General features: G+C 38.3%; 1 protein-coding gene across 1 annotated transcript in view; it reads left to right on the top strand.

Annotated features, from left to right (window-relative positions):
- AOAH (acyloxyacyl hydrolase) overlaps window positions 1-24940 on the top strand; it is a 185864-nt gene that overhangs the window by 1622 nt on the left and 159302 nt on the right. The window contains exon 2 of the mRNA XM_005889098.2: window positions 16984-17079. Within this exon, the coding sequence (XP_005889160.1) occupies window positions 16984-17079 (96 nt within the window). The remainder of the gene's footprint in view (window positions 1-16983; window positions 17080-24940) is intronic.

Raw genomic sequence — 24940 nt, 5'->3', positions numbered from 1 at the left:
TTCCCAGCAGGCTTTCACAGGGTCGGTCCATGGAGCCAAAGTCTGAGTAGTAATTATTCAATGAGCAGATCCCAGGAAAAGAGCCAAGAAAAGAACTCAAGGGATAAGCATAGTGGCCATCTCTTACAAATGAAAAATTGGGATACAGAGTGTGACACATAAATTATTTCTGGAGACTGGAGAGAAAATATCTGATTTAGTCCTATTTCTTGAAAAAAAAATCATGATTTCCAGTCATTATACATGGTAAAGAACACATCCCTGGTTTAAAAGTCTTCTTTTAAATTAAAACCTTAAGGCCCAGATTCCATGAGAATCTATTCTTCACAGACCTGGAAACAGAGATCTGTGGTCCCATTGGAAACATGCCTAGGAGGTTGTCCCCACTCAATATTTGGTTCCATCCAATAATTATTTACCACCTTCTTTTTTCTCAAAACAAATACCTCAAGCTTATAAAATGAAATGCTCTTGAGAAAGGCTTAAGTGAAATCAGTTTTATTTTTAGGATGGTTGAACTGAGATAACTTGGTCTTACACTTCCATAAAGTAGACATAATATACTCATTTCCTTTCCTGCCCCATTCCCAATGAGGCTCAGAGAGTTAGCAAGAGGTGTTGAGGGGATCCTATGATGTGGTTGTTTTGATTATATTTTACTGCAAAACAAATTTTAAAGTAACCATTTTGTCATACCACAATTTTGTGGGTCAAGTGTGTGCCTTCAGCAGTTGTGGCGGTGGGAGGTATCTCCTGAAAGGGGACCTGGGGATGCCCTTAGTCACCGGTCAAATGTGGAAGTGTCTTAGGAAGCAGCAAAGTAAGCTCACTCCACTCTCAGCTGGTGGTAAGAGGGAGAGCCTCTTGGAGAGGGTGGGAGTAAAGGAGGAGTTGCCTGTTGGACTTCTGTTAATCCCAACAATTTTCAGATGAAAAAGCAAGACTATATGCCTTCCAATTTACTGGCTCCCATAATCCAGAGTTTGCACATAAGAGGTCAACCCACACAGAGAGGGATTCTCCTTCTGGCTGTCAATCTAACTTCCTAGAAGAAAGAATCTGGGCTAAGTCTTTAGATCAGTGAATAAGAGGCAGGTGGGAGTGAAGAGAGCTCACAATGCAGATGTGGCTGCCAGTTTCGGGGAGGGAGGTGGCAATGCTCACGGAAGTGGGGACTGTCGTGACTGGAGAGATGCTCCACAAGGAGCCACTATAGAAGTTACTGAGTGACTGAGCCAACATCCCCATCATAAACAAACAACCGCAGTGCCTATGCCAGGAAGAGCCTTTGCAGTGGGAACCAGCCAGCAGATCTGGAGGGCATGGCCTTGAACATATTCCAAAATCAGAACTAAGCAATGCAAAACCCTAATGGCCTCTTTCCCTAGTTTTACCATAATTTCTTTGCACTGAACTATACATTTCATTTGATCACCAAGCAAATTCTGATTCTACTGTGCTGGAATGGGCAGGGCCTCTTTCTGCTGCCTTTCAAATGTTATGAAATCAATATTAAGTCATGTTCATTTTTGCAAAACATTATTTTCTTTACATGGATGATTTAGGGGCAAAATAATCCTTACATTTTTAAGTCATTGACATTTAAATGTTTTGACTTTTGAGGTTGTTTTTGTTTTTTGTTTTTATTTAAGCCCTATTTGGTGCTCAGGAAGCTTTTTAAAGAGTTTTAAAAGAAAACAAAAAATCTTTTTTCCATCATTCATGTTTGGTTAAGTATATAAAATGCCTTGGGAGTAAAGTTAAAACCAACCCCCACATCACACATACAATGGTCAGGGATGACTTTATGTTCGAATGATAAAGAGGAAATGATCCTAAGCATTCGGCCAGCGGGAATGGTAAAGTAACAATGTCACTGACAAAAATAGGAAAGATTTAGACAGAGCCAGCAGAGAAGGTTGAAAATCTATGATAACAATTTACATGGACAGAAATTTTATTTTCTCTATTTTTCTATATCTGAACACTTGTTCATAAACCATCACAGTCACTGCTGAGGACAGAAAACATTTCATCTTTCCACTCGTGGGTTTAGGTTTAGTCTCTCCGGATAATTCAGGGCTCTTTTCCTTCTCCCCTCTCTGAGGGTTGCTCTCGGTTCTTGGGGAGAGACTGTGTGTCTCCCTGACACTTACAGTCCCCGGCCCTCAGAGCTCCCACATGGAAGTGTCATGGCTGGTGCAGCTCTTTGGCTGGTATTGGCAGTCCGCAGTCACTCCCTGCTGGTGCCTGCTCACCTTCACCCTCACAGGCCCTGCTGAGGCTCGAGGTGTAGCCATTTGCCCTCTGGTTCCCAGCTGCAGCTTCATGCAACCCTCTGCACTTTGTCCCTCACTTTCCCATTTCCCCTCTCCTAAATCCTCTACTTATATTTTTAGATTATCATAGAATTTAACCCCAACCTTGGCGCAGATGGTAGGTTTATGATCACCTCAATTTTTCACTAAGCTCACATCTGCCTTTTGTTTTTCTGGCTTGTTCTGGGGTCATACCCCTGCAGAGAAGACCCACAAAGACACTCTAGAGAGAGGGACACAATTCTGGGGAAAGATCCCAAAGTGTGCAAAATTGAAAAACAGTGGACAGTATGCTTTTCCTCAAGAAGAAAGTGAATAAATTCTTTTTTGGAGGGAAAGGGAGACACAGTAAACTAGATTATAGTTTAAATATATTATGAGAAAGAGGGAAAAAAAAATGTCACAAAACATTAAGTGGAGTGAAATCCCCCAGAAGTTATAATGTACCCACCTTTCTGTTTACATAGCTGTTATCCCAGATAGGATGAACAGCGAAATGCTAATTGTGGTTGTGTGGTTATCTGTGAGTAATGAGGTTACAAATGATTTGTAATTTCTTTTCAGCGCTTTCTGAATATTCCACATTTTCTAGATGAGCTTGCATAAACAATAGTAAGACATGGTGGTTAAGAGTAAGAGAGCTTGGACTCTGGGCTCAGACTGTCTGGATTTGAGTCCTAGCTCTGCCTCTCTGTACATACGTGACATAAGGGCACAGCTTCACCCTCTGTACTTCGTGTCCCCTGTCTATAAGATGAAATTACATGGGACCTGCATCCTAGGACGGTGTGGAGGCTTAGGTATATGTTCATACCGCTGTTGTGTCTGACTCTTTGCAACCCCGTGGAACTGTAGCCTGCCAGGCTCCTCTGTCTATAGGATTGTCCAGGCAAGAATACTGGAATGGGGTGCCATTTCCTCCTCTAGGGGATCTTCTTGACCCAGGGATGGAACCCTGGTATCTTACATCTCCTGCATTGGCAGACAGGGTTTTGTTTTTCTTTTCTTTTTTTTTTAACCACTGAGCTACCTGGGAAGCCAGGGTGATGTGGAGTAAATAAACATGAAGGACTTACAACTGTGCTCAGTACATACTAAGTACCCAAAGGAGTTGTGATTATGTACTCTTTGGGAAATCAGTAAAAAACAATTGAAAATATGCTATAAAAGGCCTAAAATTGAACCTAATATAAAGCAAAGAGGCCCGAGCAAACTGAATAATTTCTTGTCAATCTTTATCTGCGTAACTACAAATTCTCAAATCTTGGCTATCTTATTGAAAGATGCACTTATGGGGAAAAAAAAAAAAAGCGTTCATAGTCTATTAGCTTTCTATTGCTGTGTAATAAATTGCCATACATTCTTCAGTTTAAGACAATGTAAATTTACTGTCTCACAATTTCTGCACATGAGAAATCTGGACATAGCATAACTGGGTTCTCTGCTCAGAATTTTACAAGGCTGAAATTGAGATGTCAGCTGGGGTTGCAATGTGAGTTGAGACTCAGGTCCTCTTGCAAGTTCACTGGTTGTTGGCAGAATTTAGTTTCTTGGATTTTCAGGACTAAGGTCCCATGTACTTACAAGCTGTCAGCAAGGATCACTCTCAGCTCTTAGAGGCTACTCCTTTACAAAGGAAGTTAACAACATACCTATTTCTTTAAGAACAGCTAGAGGGAAAAAAAAAATCCTCTGTTTACAGGGTTGACCTGATTATGTTGGGTCCAATAAACTTGACTAACTCAAAGTAGACTAACTAAAGTCCTTAACTGCATATGCAAAATCTCTCTTATCCTGTGTGCTAGGTCGCTTTAGTCATGTCCAACTCCGTGCGACCCCATGGACTGTAACCTACCAGGCTCCTCTGTCTATGGGATTGTCAAGGCAAGAATACTGGAGTGGGTTGCCATGCCCTCCTCCTGGGAATCTTCCCAACCCAAGTCTCTTCTGTCTCCTGCATTGGCAGACAAGTTCTTCACCACTAGCAACAAATGGGAAGCCCCTCTCTTATCATAGAACATAACATAATCACAGAAGTGATATCCAATCACATTCTGAGGTTCTGCCCTCACTAATCTTGTCATTCTGCCAACCACTCATAGAAATGATTAAAAAAGAAAAGTCTCCAAACTAAATGCTAAGGAGTATTGCAAAAGAGAATGTATGTGACTGAATCCCAAACTGATTCACCAAATAGGCATGACTATATAGAGGAAATTAATAGATGAAGAGAATGCTGTGGGTTGAGGGTTTTTTGTTTTGTTTTGTTTTGTTTCTGAGGGGGAAGGGGTTGATAGTCAAGATTTTTTCTCCCGCCTTCACACTTAGAATTTGAAAAGAAAAATAAATTACTCCACTATTATTCCCTTTCTCTAATAAACTAATTGTTCTTCAATGTTAACAAAGAAGACAAATCTTCCGAATCTTTCCCTGGACAAAGTCCTTTTTTTAAAAGTATGATTCCCACAATTTAAAAATGTCAAATGTAAATTAAAACAGATTAGATTGCCCTTTAACATAAGCCCCAGATTCTTTCAGATATAAACAAGTGCAAGAGGGAATTCTGATTATTATGGTATGAGGGGCTCGTGAGCCCGCTGTGCAAAAGGCCAAGCATAACTGGAAAGACTGTCTTAAGCAACCGTTTTGGGACACTAAAAATCAACCATTGGACCACAGTGAATTGAGGAATGTTTATTCTTGAAAAACTGCTCGCACTTCAAGAAGAACAGTAAAACTCTGACCTTTTTGCCTGAGGCTGCTCCATCTACCCTGGCCCTCAGCTTAGTTAGTGAGAACAGTAGTTTCATTACCATGGAGCTGTCTGCAAAAACCAGCAGGTCTACTGCTAATGGGACAGGCTTGATTCAGCCAGGATTCAAAGATGGCTTTGTTGGCTAAAAGTGATGGACTCTGTTGGGAATTAACAAGGAGAACACGCAGTTTGCTAGCTTAAGGTTTTGGCCCTAGGTGAGACAATGACGATCAGCCAGAAATTTCACAGTGAAGCCCTAGTAATGTGAGCATCATAGAAGGCCAAGATAAGGTCTCCACACATCCCTGACTGATTTGGAAACTGCAAGTGTTGGGAAGACCTGAAAGAGCCTAAGAAAAGTAAAGCCAACTTAGCCACAACTTTGAATGTATTCACCAACCCATTTAAATTCATTCCCTTTTTTTCATAAAATATAAGAGGAAGGAATACTTTCTAGATCATTCCATCTTTTACATTAATATCAAATCCAGACAAAGACATCACAAGAAAAGGAAATAAGAGACTGATATCCTGTATGAACATAGACACAAAAATCCTTAAAAAAACATTAAAAAACTGCATGCAGCAACATATAAACTAGTTTATACCCCATAATAAAGTACCATTTATCCTAGGAATGCATGGTTGTTTTAAGATCTGAAAATCAATTAATAGGATATATCAGATTAGTAGAATAGAAGCTATAACTACATTATCATCCTGATAGAAACTGAAAAATAATTTGACAGAATCAATCACCCATCCATGTTAAAACCACTCAAGAAGTTATGAAAGAAAAAGGAACTTCCTTAACATGATATAGAGCATCTATGAAAACTTATTACTAATGTTATATTTTATGAGGGAAGACTGAATGCTTTTCTCTCAAAATCAGAAACATGGTAGATGTCTACCTCACCACTTGTACTTAACATTGTTTTGAAGATTCTATTCAGCTTAATAAAGAAAGAAAAATAATTGAAGCAAGCAAATTGGAAAGGAATAAGTAAAACAATATTTTCAGACATGTTCCTGAATATATAAAATCCTAAGGTATTTACAATAAAAGTACTAGAATTAGCAAGTTTAGCAAGGTGGTAAGATTCAAGATTAATATAAAAATTAATTATATTTATTTATATTAACAGCAAATGTTTAAGAACTGAAATTAAGAAAACAATTCCATTCATAATGTGATAAAAATAGGAATAAATCAAACAAAAGAAATGTAATTACTCTATACTGAAAACTATAAAACATTGTAAAGAGAAATTAAAGGTGCTTTACAGAAAAGGAGAGATAACTTCAGGCTAATGTATCAGAAGACTCAATAGTGTTAAGATGGCAATACTCCCCACATTGATCTAATAGACTAAATACAATTCCTTCAAAATCCTAACATCTTTTTTTTTGTAGAAGTTGGCAAGCTGATCCTAAAATTTGTATGGAAAAGACAAGAAGCCAGAATAGCCAAAAATTTCAAAGAAACCAGTTAAAGAGCTGACACTGTCTGATTCCTTACTCCAAAGCATACATAATTATTAACTCAAAATAGATCTTAGACCTCAAGGTGAAAACTAAAACTAAAAACTTTCAGAAAAAGTACAGAAGAAGAATCTTTGTGATTTTAGACTGCGTGAAGACTCTTAGATACGACATCAAAAGAACTATACAAAAAGAAAATACAAGTTGTACTTTATTAAACACTTTGTTCTCCAGAAAACATCATTAGAAAGTGAAAAGAATATTAAGAAACTATATTCGCAAATCATATAGACATCACTATAGCAATTATTATTTTGGTTAACACAAATGACAATTTTCACTTTCAGAATCCAAAATTTTAATGTATGCACTGTGATAGTCAGCAGTGTATAAATTTCAAATTTCAGTGCATCTGGGTAGGAATCACTAGCTAGCCCATGAGCAGTTGAATCACTACTTGTCTGAAAGGCCTCAGGTATATTGCTTAACCTCTCTGAGTCTCATATCAATCTCATGAGGTTGCTGTGAGGATTAAATGAGATATAGTTTGTGAAAACACCTAGTAGAGAGCTGAAAGAACAAAGGTCTTTTCATAATTTCCTTAAGCTTATTGAAGTAGAAGGCAACTATTAAAAAGCTTATTCAATGAGATATTGTTTGATAAAATACAATTTATTGGGGTTTTTTTGTAGCTATAAAAGAATATATGACTTCCATAGAGATTTTAGAAAATACAGATATTTTTAAAGAATGTAATGAACTGTAGTCCTCAAAGTCAGATGATCACTATTGATATTCAGGTATATTTCCTTGCAAAACCATCTAGGTTTATATTTATAATGAGTTTAGATCTTGTTTTATTGTTTTATTTAATTTCTAAATTTGGATTGTTAAGTAGACAAGTAAAAGTAAACACCTTTTTCTTTCAACAAAATGTGAGAAATTTGGCAGTAGTAAGCTGTTGCTGGCAGGTGAGAACTTCTCAAGTTAGCAATTAAGTTTGTGGATAAAAATGATTGGGCATAGTCTAAGATTATTTTTCTATCTATCCATTTACTCATTATTTGTCTACCCTTCTTTCTATTCATCCATCTGTCCATCTATCCACCCACCCATTAATCCATCTTCTTCTATCCATCCATCCTCTATCTTAAAATTCAAATATAAAAGTAAATGAAAAAATAAAGTTATATTCTTCTGAAAGAAAATCTGATTGGTTAATTTCTTTGATAATAAGATCTGACTTTGCCATTTAGGTTTATACAGAGGACATTTTTCATAGCTTGAATGAACTATATCTGTGGCTCCAACATTTGACAAAAATGTCTATGAGGTACACAATAAGATAAAGAATTTTACCTCAAATGTTGTATAGGCAAAAGTGTATTGAAAAGAACAATATTTCAACTTGCCAATTATTTCTGAGCATATTAGTTTTTAACAAGATCTCTCTAAGTGAAATTGTAGTAGGTAGAATTAAAAGGTAAGTCTTAGTAAAACTTTTTAAAATATTTCTCAGAAATTGAGAAAGTGGAAGGCTCCATTGATTGGGCAGCAAATGTTTTTGCAACTCAGTTTTATCAAGTTTTTTGCTTTCAACACAATTGAAGGGAGACTTAATAATTTTCAGTGATGTGATCACTTTCAGATTTTTGACATTTAACTCAGAGGAGTTAAAGAATTGAGTGACACCACCGTATCAGAAGTCCTTGCATTCTCTTTTACTTCTTTAAGTAAGCATGTTTTCTCAGCTGTTATCTCTTTAAAAATGAAAAATAAGAACGTTGGGGTTAGCAGATGTAAGCTTTTGTATGTAGAACGGATAAACAACAAGGTCTTACTGTATAGCATAGAGAACTATATTCAATATTCTATGATAAACCATAATGGAGAAGTGTATATTTAAAAAAGAATGTATATGCACACATATATATATCTGAATCACTTTGCTGTACAGCAGTAGTTAACACAAATTATAATCAACTATACTTTAATTTAAAAAAAAGACATGATACTTGACATGAACCTTGTGTCTTTACAAGAGTAAGTAATATTTTTCAAAAGATACAGGTATTAATTGAAATAGTCCAACCATCTCATTAAAAGATGGAATTCCAATAAAATTTTACCTTTATTATTTAGAAATTGTTTATCAAATTAACAATACATACTGCTTAGATAAGTTAATTTTACTAATAAAAATCTATCCAGAAGAATTTTTAAAATACTTTCAGTGTTTTATTCACAAGAAAGTAAAGGTTTTATTTAAATTTTATACATATTTTTAGTGTGAAAAAATACCTTCAACCATAAAAATACATTATATTGGGATAAAACTCTAGTGGAAGGAAAATTCAGTGAAATAGACTTTTCACTGAAATATGAGTTCAAGGAAAGGAATTATCAATGCAAATTTTTCACTGTGAAAGAAGAATTTGATCATATATTTTTAAAGTAGATGAGAGTAAGTATAAGTCATTATAATATTTAGATTCTTTTGGATACATATGGAAGATTAATGTAATTTTTCTATTGTAATATTTACAATCTTCCTGGGATTGTACCCCTTGCAACTAATGGAACTTATACCCCTTAATAATATTTTAACATCCATTAAAATGTAGAAGGGTACATAGCTTTTCAAATTTCTTTTGGGGGTTCAGAGCAAAATATTTGAAAACCATTAATCTATATTCTAGTGGAGAGGGAAATGGCAACCCATTCCAGTATTCTTGCCTGGAGAATCCCAGGGACAGAGCCTGGTGGGCTGCCATCTATGGGGTTGCACAGAGTCGGACACAACTGAAGCAACTTAGCAGCAGCAGCAGCATATTCTAGAGCATGAAGCTGGTGGTCTGTAATCTGAGCTTCAAGCCTCTTCATGATCTATCTCCTTCCTAACTTTCTTACTCTTCCTTTCCCATGGAGCCTGGGCTCAAGTCTTGGCCAGCTCTTCTCATTCTCACATTCAGTTCTTTAGAAATACTGCTACTCTCTTCCTGAAGTCCTTTCCTGCCTTTTTTCTGTCAAATAAGGTCCTCCCATCTCGTAACACTCAACTCCTCCAGGAAAATGTCACTACTTACCAAAGGCAGCGTTAGTTTCTTCTTCTGATGTGTTCCCAAAGCACTAATAGGTCTCGCCACCAAACACTTGCAGGTTGCAATAACTAGATTATTTTTCTAATCTTCAGCATTTTCTAGTGTCCTGTGCTCTCCTATTCTTTGTATACTCAAGCCTCTGAGCACATAGTGGGCACTAGTAAGTATGTGTTGAATAAGAACAGGATGGATCGACTCCCAGTGTCCTCACTGTCTTTTCTTTATCATTGTTTTCTATGTATTTCTAAATTAGCCAAGCACACTATTCTGTATTTCTCAGCACAGGCTGCTAATTGCCTCTTGCTGCTTTGCTTGGACTCTGCCCCCACTTGGATGCCCTTAGCCTTGTTCTCACCAGTAATCATCCAATATAGTGCCTCTTTCACTGCCAGTGTTTTTGGGAGAGATGGCAGTTTGAAACTCACTGAGCATTTTCTCATAAAAATAATATTCCAGGTGATGATTGGTTTAGGACACAGAGCCTAATCTGCCCAAATACATTGAAAATACAAAATATCTATAATAAAAGTAAATTCAATCATAGAAAAGGAAAAAGACTAGTGATGTTACATGTTTTTCAAAAATAGGTTTCTGAGCTTCTATTTTTAAAAAAGAGTCATGGAAGATACGTTCTTTACCCTATGATGGTCCCAGCAGGTGGGGTAGAAACTAACCTGAAACATCCACTCTGCGCCAGGCACCATGTGCATTATATGTGTTGTATCACTTAATCCTCACAAGACTTTTGCCAGGTTTTCAGATAGCCTTTGCCGAATTACAAACCTCTGTGTACTTACACAGCAATCATTTATTAGCTTGCAAGCCTGTGGGTTGGCATTTTTTGCCTGGGCATTTTTCAGTGACCCTTGAGCTGGTCTTAGGTAGGCTCGCTACCGCTGCTGCACTCAGTTAGTAGATGGTGGAATGATGAGCTGGATATTTAGAATGGCCTCATAGCAACTAACACACACACACATTCACAAACCTGGTAGTTGTCAGACTATTACTGGACTTTCCCTTCATGTGGCCTCTCCAGCAGACTAGCTCAAGCTCATGGCTGTGAAATTCTAAATGGGAAAAACGGAAGATGCAAGGCCTCTTGGGGTCTAGAGTTGGATCTGAAAAGCGGTCACTTATACATTCTACTGATCAAAGCAAGGTCACAAGGCCAGATTCAAAGGGCTGGAAGATAGATATCACCTCTTCATGGGAGGAAGTATAAAATGTCTGTGACCATTTTTAATGTATACCGCACAAGGGCATTTTATTATTCTGTTCTGTGGGTACCAAAAATCTGGGTTCAGAGAGGTTAACAATCCCACCAAATATAACAACTCACAAATGATAGAAGCAAGATTTGAATCCAGGTCTGTCTGAGCCCCAGATTCTTCACTCTCTACTGTACCCTGGTTTCTCCCTTCTCTTTCCTCCCCTCCTCTCTCTTTTCTTCTCCTACCCTCTTTCCCTATCCATGTCCAGACTGAGAGAAGAAAGCGGACAAAAAGGTGAAAGTGTAGTATTCACAGATGGGCTGTGTGCTACCCTATCTGGCTTGGTAAATAATATCCTAGGGAAACAAGGCTGGCTGCAGGATCATTTTAGGTGATTGTTTTCCTACCTTTCTTTCTTATTTCCTTTTCACCAAAGTGAGAAAGTCTGGGTATAAAGGTTGTTGGTTAGAATTACAACATATAAAACTATAATCTCTGCTCCCACCCGATTAGGAAAATCTGAGAACAGAATTTAGTCATTTGCGGAGGGGCACCAGGTTGGGGGAGATGGGTCATATGGGAAATGAACTGAAAATGTCATGCTGGTCCAAGAGGGATGCAAGGACAAAAATCCAGGTGGGCTGCGACTCTAAAACCTGTGTTCTACACTTCTCTGGTACCCAGACCAGAAATGAAAGAGTCATCCTTGATTCTGCCTTCCTCACATTTCTCATCAGTTCATTAATAAATCCCCTTGGGTCAACTTCCACAGTAGATCCCAGATTTGTCTATTTTCTTCCACTCCCACTGTCTCTCGTTACGCTGTCCAATAAACCATCATCTCTCCCCAGGCCCAAAACAGCCTCCTTCTTCATCCCTCTGCCCCCATATTTACCATCTAAGATCCTTCCTCCTCAGGACAGCCAGCATGATATTTTCAAGACACAGATCGAATGGAAACAGTCTTCTCCTCAAAAACGTATTCACAGCTTCCCATTCCTCTCAAGTTGAATCCTTACCTCTTTGGCCATCTACAAAACTCTGAGAGGGCAGAAACCATATCAGCTTGTTCTCAGCATGTACTCACAGCTCAGCATGGTGCCTGGCATCCAGAAGGGACCCAGACTACATTCTGGGTTCCAGTCTCAGTTCCTTTGCTCACTAGCTACATACTTGGCAAGGACCTAACTTCTCTGAGCCTCTGACTTCTGGTCTGTACAAGAGCAATAATTCCTACAGTGATGAGTAAAGTTGTTGTGAAGTTTAAATGAGATGAAAATGTATGCAAAACTCTTTGAAAACGGCAAAGAAGATTCTAGCCATGTAATGAATTATTTATGCCCCAACCCAGGGTCAAAAAGGAAGTGTAGTCACACTGACTCTGGTTCTGATAACTGCCAGGTGCTTTCAAGGCTTCTCGATGAAGTGCAGGCTTCAGACAAATGGGAAATCTAATAGACCTCTCTCTGCAGTTGGCCGCATCTCCAGCCAGCACAGATATGATTATAATTAGAGTTTTAAGAGTTCTGTTTCATTTCAAAAAGATTCCATGGTACAGTCTGCAGTCTACCTGAGATATGTGTCTAGAAGCAGATTCCTGTAGCAGGTGTTTTTATTCTAGCCTATTTGCTTCTTTTCTTACAATGTCAAGGGTGTCTGTTTCTATTATACTCATTATTTTCAGATGCCAGGTGAGAAGAGATTTTCCATATGGAAGATTTCAGATGGTGACCACTGAGCAAAATACATAGTTCTCACCCACTCTCATCACTTCTTAAATGAACAGTAGCTTGGACAAACTTGCTTCAGCAAACCCAGGCCTTTTTATTAGCAGCCAGAGAATAGTCTATAATGGGAAGAAATTACTCTGCTCATGCATTTCTCCAAGGGAAAACATTTTCTCAGCCTGTCAAGACAGTGAAACCTCTTATTAGAAACTATAGCAAAGTCAATTTCTCTATTCTTGTTACTAAAGGATTCAGGACACACCTCACTGCAGACCCTAAATTAACAACCCAAGGGGAGTTGAGCTCGGTGGAAATGGGCGGGGATGTCCAAGTGAGTGGGACTCAAATCAAAGCTGAGCCCAGCACGGGCGTTTACATATTTCAAGCCCCATTACCTGCTTTTCTGCAGAGTTCTTTTGATCATAACAACTCTTCACTAGGCAGAGTGGCGATAGTGGCAAGATATACCCAATCTTTAGAGACAGTTAAATTTTGGGGGGAAGGGGTTCCTTTTTATTTAGGACTTGCCAAGTGGCACTATCTAATGACTTCCTATTTAAGTAAGTAGTGCTAAGGAGCCACGAAAATCATCAGTCCTTGTTGGGACTGCTCTGAGTAAAAGAAAACCTCACCTTTGTAAGGACAAAGAAGCAGGTTAATCTCAAGCAGCACAATTCTCTTTGCATTTGTCCTTCCATGCCAAGGATGAAAACAAACAGGTATGTACCTGTGTGTTTCAAGTCCACTCTGGGTGACAAATGCTGCAGCTCCTTGATGAGACTCTATGAAGTGACTGCTATGCAAGAGCTCAACCCAACCTCTACCGCGTTCGTCTTTGATCCTGAGCTGTGTGTCGTGACTATTTGCTAGAGAATCTGCTGGTTAACTTAAGAGAGGGTGCTGGTTGTTGCACAGCAGGATGAGAAGTGGAGCCATGTCCTGCAATGAGATGGAACAAAGAGTAAGCAATGTCATCCGTGAGATGACGGAGCTAGAACACAAAGTCGGTTGCATTCATTAACCCTTTTCTATGGAGGTCTCTACCAAGTGACAACTGAATTGTGCCTCAGGTGGCTCTCTAGTCAGTTTGCTTCCAGTCAGCCAACATCTCTTATCTCCTTCCTCCAAGCCAAGTACTCAAAGTTAGAAATAGGAAGACCCCAATCCTTCCCAAAAGGAACTTACACTCTAACTGTAAACTCTTTTCTTTTTTTAATTTTAATTAGAGGCTAATTACTTCACAATATTGTGGTGGTTTTTGCTGTACATTGACGTGAATCAGCCACGAGGGTACATGTATCCCCTTGTCCCAAACCTCCCCCCGACCTCCGTCCCCATCCCACCCCTCTGGATTGTCCCAGTGCACCGGCTTTAAGTGTCCTGTCTCATGCATCGAACTTGGACTGGTCATCTGTTTCACATATAGTAATATGCATGTTTCAATGCTATTCTTTCAAATCATCCCACCCTCACCTTCTCCTATGGAGTCCAAAAGTCTTTTCTTTATATCTGTGTCTCTTTTGCTACCTTGCATATAGAGGTGTCATTACCATCTTTCTAAATTCCATATATATGCATTAATATACTGTATAGGTATTTTTTTTTCTGACTTACTTCACTCTGTATAATAGGCTCCAGTTTCATCCACCTCATTAGAACTGACTCAAATGTGTTCTTTTTAATACCTGAGTAATACTCCATTGTGTATATGTACCAAACTTTCTTATCCATTCGTCTGCTGATGGACATCTACGTTGCTTCCATGTCCTAGCTGTTGCAAACAGTGCTGTGATGAACATTGGGGTACACGTGTCTCTTTCAATTCTGGTTTCCTTGGTGTGTACACCCAGCAGTGGGATTGCTGGGTCATATGACAGTTCTATTTCCAGTTTTTTAAGGAATCTCCACATTGTTCTCCATAGCGCTATACTAGTTTGCATTCCCACCAACAGTGTAAGAGGGTTCCCTTTTTTCCACACCCTCTCCAGCATTTATTGTTTGTGGACTTTTTGATAGCAGCCATTCTGACTGGTGTGAGATGGTACCTCATTGTGGTTTTGATTTGCATTTCTCTGATAAGGAGTAATGTTGAGCATCTTTTCATGTGTTTGTTAGCCATCTGTATGTCTTCTTTGTAAACTCTTAATAAGAAGTTCCAGAAGGTTAGGTAACTTGTTCAAAGTTACACCATTTTAAGTGACTAATCCAGTATTTGAACTTTGTTTTTTAAAAAGTTTAATTTTTATTTCAAAGCTTCTCTCTTTTCAACTATACCACACTGCATCCTCTTATAACATTGCAATATAATTACTTATAATTATTTTAAATTACAGTTATTAAAATGTATTTAGCTCCACCTAACTTAACAAGTGATTAGCAGAGACATAAATCAAGATTGAAAAGTGCATTATAAATTTTAAAAAATTCAAGTATATTATATATATTTTGTGTTTAAAAGTGAAATTTGTTTATCTCTGGATGATTTAAGTGATGTTTATCCTTTTAACACTGCTGTATATTTTAAAAATATTCTGAAATGAGATTGCATTGCATCCATCTTTTGAAAAAGTGTTAGTTGCTCAGTTGTGTCTGACTCTTTATGATCCCATGGGCTGTAGCCCACCAGGCTCCTCTGTCCACGGCATTCTCCAGGCAAGAATACAGGAGTGGGTAGCCATTCCCAGGGGATCATCCCAGCCCAGGGATTGAACCCCAGTCTCCCCATTGCAGGCAGATTCTTTACCATCTGAGTCACCAGAGAAGCCCCCTTTCTTGAAAAGTTATTGGTAAAATAAAACAAAATATACATGAAAATGTTTTTAAGACTGTATAGTGCTAATAAGTATCAGCTACTGAATTCACTGCAATGTAATAAAGCCCTCAATGCAAGGATTAAGTTAAAAACACACCTAATCCACCTTGGTAATTGAAGTTGAATGCCCCAGAGGAAGATGCTCCCAGAGCAGTAAGACTGTGGTTATCAAGGTTGAACTATCTCAGATTTGGTGAGCCCAGCTTTACTGAAGGGTACAGAACAACCGAGGCCAAAGCCTGATCAGGTGTTGCAATGTCTAGAAAGGTGGAATTTCTTCTTCTTTGTTGGCAATCTCTCATTCTATGGGAGGTTTAATTTCTTTCTGTCTAGAGAAGCCCAGTTGTACTATTCACATCTGTTATCAGCCACTTTCCCTCAAGGATTCCTAGTGGGAATTTGGTTTTAATGACACTGCATGTGAACTTGGGTCCCAGCTTCTTGAGCAGATGGATAATAGTGAGCTAATTGCTGGGCCAGCCACCCTGGAACTTCTTTATTTTAGATGTAGTCCTTCTTTTGCCTCCTTGGAAACCAGCCTCTGCCAATAAATTCCACTCCTCTTATCTCAGTGAAGCTGAACAGTTTCTTCTCAGAATTACTGATCTTTGAACAACCAACCCCTTGGGTATAGATGAGAGTCCCCTCCCTTTGGACAAAGAAGGTTTGGTCTTCCCTGGCAATTTAGGCTGGTGACAGAACGTTCTAGGGGTGTTAGCCTAGCAATTCCGTGCCTTAACCATTATCATACATCAAGGTAGCTTGAGAAATATATTATTAATTTAATCCAAGGTTCCTTCTGGACACTTATTGTATTGGTACATGCTTTCAAGCAGAGTGCTTTATAGCTGAGAGGTAAAATAATATTTTACAATAGTGTTTTGATTTCAAAGCCATCTTCATTTGTACTATCATCTCATTTAATCATCACAGCAGCCCTACAGGAAACTTAACTACTTTGCAGTGAGGAAGCCAAGGCTTAGAAAGGATACATGATAAACCCAAGATTCAAGGGCAGGACTCAGTCCCGGGTCTTCTGACTCCAAATGTTGGGCAATTTCCACTGCTTTTCTGCAATTAAAAATCTGAGCCCGGGTCATAAGTTGAGCATGTGTAAGGTGGAGATGATCCTACTCACAGTGAAGCTATCTACGGCAGAAGGGAGGGAGAGTAGACAGCAGAGGCCAGTGTCTACGAGCTTGTCCTCAGCGCTGGCTGGCTGTCTTCTACACACTAACTCCTGTAAATGGCACCTCTTTCCCCCATATGATCAAAATGAAATGGAAATAAAGCAAGATTCAATTACTTCCCTGAAGTCACATAACTTAAAAGTGACAAAAGTCAGCTGATAACCTGTCTTTCTGACCCCCAAAGTCATAATTTTCTTATCATATTTCACTAAAAACTCAGCGTATTCATTCATGTGGTCGATTATAAAAATCATGGCAAAGAAAAGTTCTCTGTTTTGGGAAGGTTTGTGTTCTTAAGGACACACACATATCCCCCTTTCTTCTTCCGGTCCTCCAGAGAACCTTTCCATGTGACATAGCTGACTTCTCTTCTGCTCCCTGCAGGTTGTGTGCTGGTGGTGTCTATGATTGAACAGCTCACTCAAGTTCACAACTCGACAGTCCAGATCTCAATGGAGAGACTGTGCAGCTACTTGCCTGGTAATGTAAAAAGGGTCACTTGGCTATGGGTCTGATTCTTTTCTCACTTGTGAGCCATCATGAGTGAATTTATACCCTACATGAGTTTACAGAGGAGAATCTGACTGTGTTCTTTCTGTGAGTTGATATTCTTATGGGGATCATAGGGATTAAAAGAAGCACACAAAAGAACACTCTAGGCATTTTTTTTCCCCAGACATTCATTTTCCATCATAGCAGAATGAGATTGCTGTGGACATTTAGGGAGCAAAATGTCAAATGGCCAATTTTTTTATGAATCATTTACAATGATTTGCCCACCTAGTGATCATGACCTTAAGTACCAGGAAGGCAAAAAAATCAATAATAAATAATTTTCAATGATTTATGTTAATTTAACCACATACACATTCTCAAATGCACATACATCCCTTCTAACACAGAACTTTATTTAGTCTGAAAAGACAATGGATCTTAAAATTCCAAACTGGAAAATAATCTGGGAACAGTCCATTGATATGAATTGGAACTCAATAAAATCACTTACACATCCTGCAAAAGAAGGAAATAATCTGTGGTTTAAACAAATGGTATGCTGTTGTTGTTTAGTTGCTAAATTGTGTTTGGCTCTTTTGTGACCCCATGGACTGTAGCCCACCAGGCTCCTCTGTCCATGGGATTTCCCAGGCAAGAATACTGGAGTGGGTTGCCATTTCCTTCCCCAGGGGATCTTCCTGACCCAGGGATTGAACCTGCATCTCCTGCATTAGCAAGTGGATTCTCTACCATTGAGCCACCTGGGAAGCCTTTAAGCAAATTGTATAGTTGTTTTAAATTTCATCAGAATGAAAATATTGATTCTATTTCCCTTATATTAGAATATTCTTAGGTGTACAATCACAATGAGTGAACTTCATTGAGAGTCAAATATTCATTCAGTTAATGTTAAGGAACTAATTCTCCAAAGATGCCTACATTATTATTTTTAAGTAAGATAGTTGGACTCAAGACAGTTTTATCTTTGACTTAACAAATGCTCTGTCAATGGCATCAATGCACTTTTAGAAAAGTTATTGTTTACAGTCACAATGTACACTCATAAGCTCAGTTTTGTATTTAAAAATAAAAACTAAGAGAAGATAATACACAAATACATTTGCTTGCAACGTCCCAGTCTGACTACTGCTAACATTTTGACATAATTGCATCATCTTTCTTTCATGGAATTAGAATGTGACAAATAAACTAGAAGGCGCTTTGGCCTCCCCTGATCCCAGTTCTGTTGTCCTTCTACCTCTCTAGAGAGAACCATTCATGTGAACTTGATGGGTATTAGCTTTGTCAAATTTTATACTTTTACATTCACGTCATTGTCTATGAATCTATAGATGATGTGTAGTATTATCTATGGGTAATTTTTAAATCTTTTCCTGGTAAAAGGAAACAAATGCAGAAAACCACACAAAATAAATGTATAGTTTTATTAGCTATTGAAAGGTGAACATCTTTGTAAACAGAGTCCAGAGGAACAGGGCTGTGTTCAAAAAGGAACAGATTGGTGGCTACTCCAGAAGTCCCATCCACATGCTCCATCTCATCAAAAACTCCTCCTTCTCCCTAAAAAAAAAAAAAAAAAAAAAACCTGCCTGTTACTATAATCATCCTCTTATATTGCTTTATAACTTTCTCATCCAACTGGGTATCTCCAGACACCATAGTTCTGTTCAGTTTTTAATTTTTGATGTGTCTTTTAAGTCTCATTTTAATCTACCAGTTTCTTTTCCATCCCTTCCTTTTCCTTGTAAGTGAGCTATGGAATCTGCCCTGTAGTTTCTGCATTTTGTTGGTGCATCCCTGTGGTAGGATTGAATGTGTTTCTCTGTGTCTGTATTTCCTGAAAATGGCAGCTAGATCTGAGGCTTGACCAGACTCCAGTTTGATTTCTTCGGTAAGGCTATAAATGGTGTTTTCTTTCATCAGGAAGCCATCATAAGTGTTTTTCTCTTGTTTTATTTATGTGATATTAGCACTGTTGATGCTCTATGACTGTTACTGCATTGGGGTTACAAAATGGTGCTGTTCCAATATATCAATTATATTTCATTTAGCAGCTGAAATACATTAGAGTCAGTTTCCCTCATCTTCATTATCATTTAGATATATCTTTAGATAGTTGCTGCTGCTGCTAAGTCACTTCAGTCATGTCCTACTCTTAGCGACCCCATGGACTGCAGCCTGCCATGCTCCTCCGTCCATGGGATTTTCCAGGCAAGAGTACTGGAGTGGGGTGCCATTGCCTTCTCCATTAGATAGTTGAGTTACTGTCTAAAGTTCATTCCTTAGAAGGGACTCGTGGGAACAATATTCCCTGAATTCTTGCATGTATTTTTTCTCCACAGTTACTAATGGTACTATTTATTCTAAGAAAGGCAGGGTAAATGCTTGATTCTTTTTCTCTACTTGCCAGTTTTCAAATAATTCATTGCCCTTGTGGTATCATCCCAAACTAGTCATTTAGTCAGTTCAGTTCAGTCGCTCAGTCATGTCCAACTCTGCAACCCCATGGACTGCAGCACGTCAGGCCTCCCTGTCCATCACCAACTGCCAGAGTTGACTCAAACTCATGTCCATTGAGTCACTGATGCCATCCATCTCATCCTCTGTCATCCCCTTCTCCTCCCACCTTCAATCTTTTCCAGAATCAGGGTCTTTCCAAATGAGTCAGTTCTTCGCATCAGGTAGCCAAAGTATTGAAGTTTCAGTTTCAGCATCAGTCCTTCCAATGAATATTCAGGACTGATCTCTTTTAGAATGGACTAGTTTGATCTCCTTGAAGTCCAAGGGTCTCTCAAGAGTCTTCTCCAACACCACAGTTCAAAAGCATCAATTCTTCAGCACTCAGCTTTCTTTAGAGTCCAACTCTCTCATCCACACATAACTACTGGAAAAACCATAGCCTTGACTAGACAGACCTTTGTTGGCAAAGTAATGTCCCTAGGTTTTCTTTACAGTATCATTATGAACTCATGAATTCATATGCATTTGATGAGTTTTAGTCTACTTCAGTTATTATCCTTTTGAAGCTCAAATTTGTCTCATCTTTGACCAGTGGGAACTTCTGTAAGCTGACTCCTTTTGACATAAGTCTACATAATCATTGATAGCTTCCTCACTAACTGGTATGAGAGTTGTACTAGCCTGTCTAGTACATTTCCAAGCCCAGGCTTGAAATCAGTCATTTCTCTTAGATGCTCTGGTTTCTTTTAGTGGGAAATAGTATTAAGACCACAAGGTCTGAGTGCATAGGAATGTCATTGCTACTCAGTTGGTCATTCTTTCTAGACTTCTTCTGTTGACAGTGATAGAAAACATACATATATATATTTACTTATATTATTTTAAGATAAAACATCAAATGAGTTCATCCTGTCACTTTAAATTCAAATTCAGGACTGCAGGATTTTTTCTTTGCATCTTCTGTCTCATATCGGTATCTTCTTTCCACAGTTGAAGTCCTAACTCTTATGGACAAGGGGATTGATTAAATTAAAATATCTCATGATTACTCATTTACCTATTCTCCTTTTCACATACAAGAGGCTCAGGATGTCAATCTTAATTCTACTATTATTAATATATTTTATAATCCTTGAGAGCAGTTAAATTGTTATTTGAATATGCTTTCCCCATATCTCTACACTTTTTAATCATTGTACTGTATTATTTTAGCATACAGCCATTACATACAATATATACATTCCCTTTGCACCCTCATTTAGTTTTAGTTCCATCAGCAACTATAAGACTGATGTTCACCACCAGCCCTTATGCAGATGTCTCTCTAGTCGAGTTACTATCTAAAATTCATTCCTCAGAAATGACTCATGGGAACAATAGGCCCTGAATTCTTGCATGTTAATAACAAGCTGGCTTGTCCTTTATACTTGAAAGTCAGTGTTTTTCCAGATATAAAACTCCTTGGCATGTAATTTCTTTCCCTAAGTGTCGTAAATCGGAGAAGGCAATGGCACCCCACTCCAGTACTCTTGCCTGGGAAATCCCATGGACAGAGGAGCCTGGTGGGCTGCAGTCCATGGGGTCGCCTAGAGTCGGATACGACTGAGCGACTTCACTTTCACTTTTCACTTTCATGCATTGGAGAAGGAAATAGCAACCCACTCCAGTGTTCTTGCCTGGAGAATCCCAGGGATGCGGGAGCCTGGTGGGCTGCCGTCTATGGGGTTGCACAGAGTCGGGCACGACTGAAGTGACTTAGCAGCAGTAACAGCAAGTGTCATAAGTATGTTATTAAAAGTTTAATCATAATCTAATTTTCCTTTTCTTATAAGTTATTTACTGTTTTTGCCTAGTTCGAATGATTTTTTCTCATTTTTATAAAATTTAGTCATTTAACTAGACTATATCTTGGTGTCAGTTGTTGTATGTTGATGTCCTCAAGCACACGGTATGCTCTCTCAATCTGTGGCTTCAAATACATTTTTTTTAAATCTCACAAACTTTGTAGTATTTGCTCAGTTTTCTTGATTTGGTTTTCTTCTTCGGGGATTTACAGTATCCATATTTTAAATCTTCTTTGCCTGTATTAATGATTTTGCCTATCTCTTGAATGAATAATTTAACAATTTCTTTTCTTCAGCTAAGACAGCAAAAGAGATGATTTATCGTATACATGTTACATTCAGCCACAATTGAGAAGATAACTAGTCCAAAAATCACAGGTCCAGGGCAATGGACCTAAAGGGACCCCTTTGATATAAGCAAGGTGGGTCTCTCAAAGGTGGTCAAGGTGATCAGAATAGCTATGGATGTTCCAGATCCACTGAGACAAGTTCTAGATAGTAGGCATGCCATCCAACAATTTGTACCAGCGTCACTGGCCTCTAACTTCCCTTATTTCTGCTTCTGTGGTTTCCATGGCTATACGGGTTTCCTTGGACCTCTGCCTCATCTTTCTTCTTTTGTGCTTCAGCTTGTGTGTTCACTTCTTCCTCCACTTCATTCTCATGGCATGGAGGTTTCTGAAAAGATGGCTTTAGGCTGAGAAATTTATTTATTTTTAATTGGAGGATAATTGCTTTACAATATTGTGTTGGTTTCTGCCATACATCAACATGAACCAGCCATGGGCATACGTATGTCCCCTCCTTCTTGAACCTTCCACCCCATCTCACCCCTCTAGGTAATCAGAACACCGGGTTTGAGCTCCCTGTGTCATACAGCAGATTCCTACCAGCTACCTATTTCACACACAGTAATGTGCATATTTCAGTACTCTCTCTATTCATCCCACCCTCTCCTTTCCGCCTGTGTCACAAGTCTTTCTCTATGTCTGCGCCTCCACTGCTGCTCTGCAGATAGGTTCATTAGTACTATCTTCCTAGACTCCATATACATACATTAATATATGATGAATACTTCTTCATCACTTCATTTCTTTTTTTATCTTGAAAGTTTTCCTCTTTTTCATCTTCTATTTCTTTTACAATGTGAGCTATTGTATGCCTTTATTCTCACATTCATTCTAATATGGATGTCATTTCTTTTATAATTTTGTGTTCTTTCCTGAATTCTTTTATTCCATTTCTGAGTTTTTTCAGTTCTGATTTCTGTTGTTCTTTCATGTCTTGTATCATTTTATTAATACTTCTCACTCATTTTAAAATACTGTTATGTTTTAATCCTTTTTTTTTTTGGCACGATTTTCTGGCATGCTTTTGCTATCTGCAAGGATGTGATTCTGTTCCTTATTCTTTTTTTTCTTCTTATAATAACTTTGTATGGGAGTTGACCTAGATACATTTCTGTTGCTTATTTTTATGTGAAATTATTTTTCCAAAACTCTTAGAAAGAGAAGTGGTTCAGGGCAGCCTCTCCAAATGCACAGAATTCCTTCCTCTGTTGTTTTTGTTGGTGTTAAAAAATAAACACATGGCTGCTTGCATTTTGAGATTTTCTGATTCTATCTTCCTGCCCACTTTTATCTGGATTTTCTCTTTGTTTTGCTTCTATCCAGCTAATTTCTCCTCAGTGTGAGTCTTATCCTGGAAGGGAGCTCTGGTAGATGAGTTTCTAGAATTCGGGGATGCCTCACCACTCAAATGCCTTTGTCCTTCTAACCCTGAGTCTTTTGTACTCATGTCCAACAGAAGTGGGCTAAACCTCATCCCCGCCTTTCCCACTTTCAGCTGATATTCTTACTGGCCCACCATACTTTGTCATCAATACCCAGGCTGTTTTGGCGATTCATCTATTTACCCCTTGCATCCCTTTACTTTCTCCCACACTTGATAACCCCCAAGTCTCACAGTTGTGAGTGATTTCTTGTTGCCTTAATTGTATTTGGGGGCTCATGGAGATATCTAGTTTTGCTGTAACTAATGTTCATAGTGTTTTGGTTTTCCTATTCAGAAGCTTTATTATTATTATTATTATTTTTAATTGAGATTCAGTGAAATACGAAAACTCTGCTGCCTCAGAATCCTCCCTTGTGGGGATCTCATTTTTACATCAATAGTTACTGCATATACCACTCTGCAACTTCTGGTTTTCAGTCAACAGTATGTTTTTGGATCTATACATGTCAAGATATACATAGACTTAGGTCGAGCCTCTAAGTTATTCTACAGTCCTTCACCATATAAATGTCCCTTATTTTATTTATCCATCCCTTTATTATTGGACATTCAGCACCTATTATAAACCTTACTTTTTATTCTCAGATCTCTGAATTAGAGGAAGAAGAAGAAAATGTTATTATCATTTTACAAGGAAAAAAAATAAATAGTCATAATTATCATTAAGACTTGTTTTGACTAGTTTTCATTTCTGTGTAGCAGACCACACTGATAGATATCACCATTTGTGCCTCGAGTTTGATTTTCTCTTTTTAGGCAAAGTTTTGTTGTTCAAAGGTGAAAGCGTGAGTAAAAATCCTGTTTCTCAGATGATCCTGTTCTAATGTACCAGCAAAACATAAAAATGCATTAACCAAGATTGCTGGTATTCAAGGTTCCATCTTGGCTCCTTCTGACTCTTAACAAAAAATTTTTGTTCAGGTAAAATGAGAGGCTGAAAGTCAGATTCCAGTAAAATAGTAGCTGGCACATCACCAAAGGGAAGCAAAGGAGGTATTTCTGTTTTCAGTAGTGGGCTACCTTTCAATTAGAGGAGATTTTCAAAGAATTCATAAGCCTACTTGGGGGTATTTTCATTTTGTTAATTAACATTTATGTCTGGGTGGAAATAAAGCACTCAGTTCAGATTAAAGGCTCTTTGACCTGACAGACAGGAAGGCAGAGTGGACGTTACTGTTTCCATTTTGTGGAGGCGGAAGAACATATAGAACAGTCATGCGAATTGTGTAGGGCAACAGTGGCAGTCTGATCGTTGGCTGAAGATTTCTCCTTCTAGAAGACATCCTAGGACTGCTTTGTTTATGAAATATGAAAACATCCGCACTGCCTGAGTACACCCAATGTTGCCTTCTCTCTGGAGAGCTAGGAGAATGGGAGAGAGGGGAAGTCAAATTATGCACAGCAACAGTTAGGATTTTTAAAATTACTTTTAAGTAATACTGCTTTTACCTCCAAAGCTAAATAAGTTTATAAAACATAACCTTAGCAGAAAAAAGCATGCAGAAACATTCTGGAGAATAATCACTCAGTAAATCATGTTGGCCTTTCCTGTGCCTGGGAAGACAGTTTTTTCGAATTGTGCAAAATATTTCTGACCTTCAGTTTCACCCACTGCTTTTGCCTCTGGCTCTCATTAGTAAACACCTTGGAAGAATCTCAGAATTGTTAATGGAAAAATGATTAATAGAATCATTCTCACCAGGGGTCAGCAGACTCCTATGCCCTCA

Source organism: Bos mutus, chromosome 4, assembly GCF_027580195.1.
Source record: "Bos mutus isolate GX-2022 chromosome 4, NWIPB_WYAK_1.1, whole genome shotgun sequence".
NCBI lineage: Eukaryota > Metazoa > Chordata > Mammalia > Artiodactyla > Bovidae > Bos > Bos mutus.
The sequence above is the reverse complement of the archived record's forward strand: the minus strand, read 5'-3'. Positions and strand labels throughout refer to the sequence as shown.